The sequence below is a fragment of the Aptenodytes forsteri genome, unplaced genomic scaffold (assembly GCF_000699145.1).
Source record: "Aptenodytes forsteri isolate BGI_AS27 unplaced genomic scaffold, ASM69914v1 Scaffold390, whole genome shotgun sequence".
NCBI lineage: Eukaryota > Metazoa > Chordata > Aves > Sphenisciformes > Spheniscidae > Aptenodytes > Aptenodytes forsteri.
Genome location: NW_008795631.1, coordinates 165,738 through 169,806, shown reverse-complemented (window position 1 = coordinate 169,806; position 4,069 = coordinate 165,738). Strand labels below are relative to the sequence as shown.

The following is a 4,069-nucleotide window of genomic DNA, read 5'->3' as shown; positions in this document are numbered from 1 at the left end:
GGCCCCCGGGCAGCCCCGACCCACCGGGGGGGTGACCGGTCCCGGTCCTTAACGCTCCTCTCCGCCCGCAGCCCCCGCGCTGGCCACCGGCATGAAGACGGAAGAGACTCCGTCCTGCCTGCAGCAGGCAACGCCGGTCCTGGGCTTCGGTGAGTGCCGGAGAGACCGGGAGCGGGTGCCACGCACCGGGGAGTGGGGACCGGGGAGACCCTCAGCCCCCCCCAGCCCGGGCTGCTCAGGCAGCATCCCTGGCTGCCTGCCCCATCCCCTTTTTTTTCATCCTCCCCGGCCGGGGGGGGTTCCGGCGTTTCGGCAGTTGCCGGCGTGGGCCCCGGGCGCCCCGCCCTCCTTGCGCTGCCCGTTTTCCCCCCAACCGTATGATCCCATCTGCCGTCAGCGGCATTCCCTGCTCCTCTGCGGTGTTTATTCCCCGCTCGGGAAGGAGATTCCTTCCCCCCCGGATTGTCGGGGTGATCAGGGGAGAAGGAGCACACACCCCCCTCCCCCCCTCGCTCAGCCTGGCTTTCTGGTTTGCCAATTTTGAGGCAGCAAAAGCCGCGGCAAGATGTTGGCGCGCTGCAAAATGCCATCTTGCAACCCCAAAGCAGCTGCGGCTCCGTGGGCTGAGGTTGTCCTTAACGGCAGACAGCGCCGGCATTTAGCAAGGCACAAGGCACGGAGCCCGGAAGGGACAGGGACACCGCAAGCATCCGCCCCTCGTCAGCCCCCACCTCCTGGATAAGCCCCTTCGGAGCCTCAGTTCATCCCGGCCCTTCGCTGATTTTAGGGAGCATCCCGCGCAGGGCCAGGCTGCGGTCGCGCGGCCCTCGACCATCCCAGCCGCGGGCGATAGCTGGCGAATTTTAAATCACAGCGAGGGTATCTGCCCACGAGACCCGCTGGGGAGTTCGCGTGCCGTGGGAGGGCCTGGAGGGTTAATTTCGGATAATACTGGGATGAGGCACCCGAGCTGCCTCCCCTCCGCGTCGACGCTGGGCTCGCCGGGTCGCGTCCCCCTCGTTGTCCCTTTTCCCTTTCTCAGAGAGCCGCAACGTGGTGGGTTGGGGTTGCTCTTCGTTAACGTATTTGCGGGTCCAAACTGTTGCGTTTTTATAAGCCTTTAGGGCAGCGTAAGGCAGAATCTCCTTTACTTTCAGTTTTGCCTCTTTCTCCCGGGCCGGCTGCGGGGGGGATTCAGGGAAGCTGACAGTTTTCCCGGGATTTTTCACATCCCCTCTTCCCCCTGGAGCTCGGGATCGCTCGCTTGTCTCCCGTTGTGTTACGGCATCACCGTGTTCGTGGCCTTGTGCCGAGGCGAGACTCAGGTGCGACTTATTGCCGGGGGCGGTGACCTCTGCTCCGGGCCCTGCCCGCGCATCCCGAGCCACGACACGGGCAGGCAGCAGGCGGGATTCTGCTGCCTCCCCACCACCCCGAACCTCTGGCATCCTCCTTGCCTGTTCGCTGAGCGAGAGGGAGGGACAAACATCCCCGGGCTGAAGTTTTGTGTCTCTCCCTTTTAGACTGATCCCGCATTCCCGGAGCTCCCTGGAGATGTAACTATCTGCTCTCAGACTAATTTGCTATTAGCTTATTCCCTGTTTTTTCCCCCTAAATTAAAGAAGAGTTGGGGATTTTTAGTCCCAGATGCCTCCGACCCACTGGAGGTTTGGCTGGTCCCGCGGTGACACGCAGCCCGTGGGGTCAAAGCCAAGAAGGGTGAAAATATTTGACTCCGGAAGTTAATAACGGAGGAAAAAGTGAGAAGTGGAGGCTCAACGTGGGATAAACATCCACGGAGAACCTCTGCACGTGCCCACAGCCACTGGGATGCGGTTGCTTGTTGCCTCGGCCGTCCACGCTGCCCTCCTGGCATTACAGAGCTGCACCACTGCAGCTCTTGTGCCGCTGCTCCGGCACCACCAGCAGCACGGCAGACATTCATTTTTCCTCTTCTTGGGCTAAAATCCTCATTTCCGCTCCTGATCTGCTGGATCCCGATCTGCAGGAGGGCTTTCGGGGTCTGGTCCCCTCCGGCTGATGCTGCCACCCGATTTCCAGGTCCCAGCGCTTAAATTAACGAGCTGCGCCGAGCCTGGGAGCTCCAAGGGACCCGACTTGCCGCAACGTCCCGCATCGCCCAGGCACGTGTCTGCAGGCTCAGCCAGCCGGGATGCTGCAGGACCCAAACCCAAGCACCGCAACGAAGTGGGGCAGAAGCTGCCTTCGCACGAGACACCCCCATTTTCGGGTGCACAGAAAGCCCAAATCAGCCCAATTTGCCCCCCTCCCCCCCCCCCCCAACCAGTCCCGCGCTGGTGTTAACGACAGCGGCGCCCTTCAAGGCAGAGAGCATTTGCCGTGGTTTCAAATTCTTTCAGGACTTTGGGAAAGCATCTGCGGCTAAAATTGGACAGAAAAAGCGTTCAGAAAGCTTCCTGCTCACGGATACTTTCTGACCGCCTGCATTTTGCCTCCGCCGGGGCGGTCCTGCTGGCTCCGTGCTCCGCTCGTCCATCCTCCTACCGCCACTTTGAGCCTGCTGAGTCCAAGGAGCCGGAAAGCAAGTCGCTGATGGGCTGGTTCAGGGTCCTGGCTGGGATCTTCATCGGCAGGGGAGTGCGGTCAGGTGTAAGGGCTGCTTCCCAGAGCCCGGGAGAGAAGATCTGCAGGGCCGGGAAAGTCTCCGCGTGTTCCTGGAGGAGCAGAAAATCCCCTTTTGCTGGAGGTGCTGCTGGGTCAGGGCTCCTCTGTGTCTCCCAGCCTTGCGCAGAGGTCCACCGGAACGCGTCTCCTGCCGTCTGCCACCGCTACTTGTTGGCTTTGACTCCTTGCCCTGGGGCAGTGCCCAAATTAGAGCTGGGCTTAGTGTCCCCCCTCAACCCCACGTTCTTCCAAGGTGCAGCAGAAGACCTTGGTTGCCCTTGGCAGCTCACCTGCCGTTTAAACCAGCCATAAGCTTCATCCGTGGGATGCCACCATCCCCCCCGACCCTTCGAGGGGGCTTGGGCAGGTGTTACCCCAGGACCCACGAGCTTACAGGAGGATAAAAGCATCGAGAAGCTGGAGAGGACAGAGATAAGTGCTCGTAAAACCCAAGGAGCTTGGCAGGGTGGAGGTTGTGGACATCGGAGAGGGTGCCGCTGCCTGGCTCAGCCTGCAACCCAGATCCAGCGCCCCAGATAGTGTATTTATTACTCACTCCTTTACCTTGAAGTTGTCGTGACGAAGCCTTTGAAGAGCAGCCATAGATTTACATGTTGATAACGCCGAGGAGGAAAAAAAATCCCAAATCCCTGGAGCCTTTTTAAGCAGCTCTTGGCACCAAACCTGGGGTGAAACTGGACAAAATTCCGAGGCAGGTCTGTCCCCTGACCTGGACCAAGGTTTCCAACAAGCTCAGCACCCACAGTCTCCTGTCGAGACGCACATACATTTGCCCTCTGGTTCCCAAACGCGTGTTCTCCACGTCCTGTGCGATTTATAGAGTGCCAGAGCCGGGGGCTCGGGGTTCACCAGGAATTTACCACCTGCAGAGAAACCCAGAACCTGCTGCTTTCGCAGAGCCAACTTTGACATTTATTTTCAAGGTTGTCACAAAACCCTCCATGCCGAGCCTCCCTTCGCCCTCTCCTACGCTAACGCCACGTGGCTTTAAAATAAAAAAAAAAGCGGAAAACAATAGTAGATGGTTGCAAGGAGTTATGTGAGGCTAAGCATCACCCCCCCCCCGCGTTATTGCAGGACATGATCCCCCTCCCCAGCAAAGGGAAACTCCTTCTCACGCCGTCTTTTCCCTGCTGCCCAGGTTCAGACTCCAAGATGCGGGAGGTGTGCGCCGGCTGCGACACCCCCATCTCCGACCGGTTCCTCCTGCGAGTCAACGAGCGCTCCTGGCACGAAGGCTGCGTGAAATGCGCCGTCTGCCTGCAGCCGCTCTCCGGGACCTGCTACTGTCGCAACCGGCAGCTCTACTGCAAACACGACTACGAGAAGTAAGTTTTCTCCCATTTTTCCTTCCCTCTCGGCTCTGTTTTGACCGTGTTGGGGGGGGGCTCAGTGGCGAGGG

General features: G+C 59.9%; 1 protein-coding gene across 1 annotated transcript in view; it reads left to right on the top strand.

Annotated features, from left to right (window-relative positions):
* Positions 1-91: 91 nt before the first annotated feature.
* LOC103901570 (LIM homeobox transcription factor 1-alpha-like) overlaps positions 92-4,069 on the top strand; it is a 28,143-nt gene continuing 24,165 nt past the window's right edge. The window contains exons 1-2 of the mRNA XM_009282476.1: positions 92-149; positions 3,815-3,995. Of these exons, the coding sequence (XP_009280751.1) occupies positions 92-149; positions 3,815-3,995 (239 nt within the window). The remainder of the gene's footprint in view (positions 150-3,814; positions 3,996-4,069) is intronic.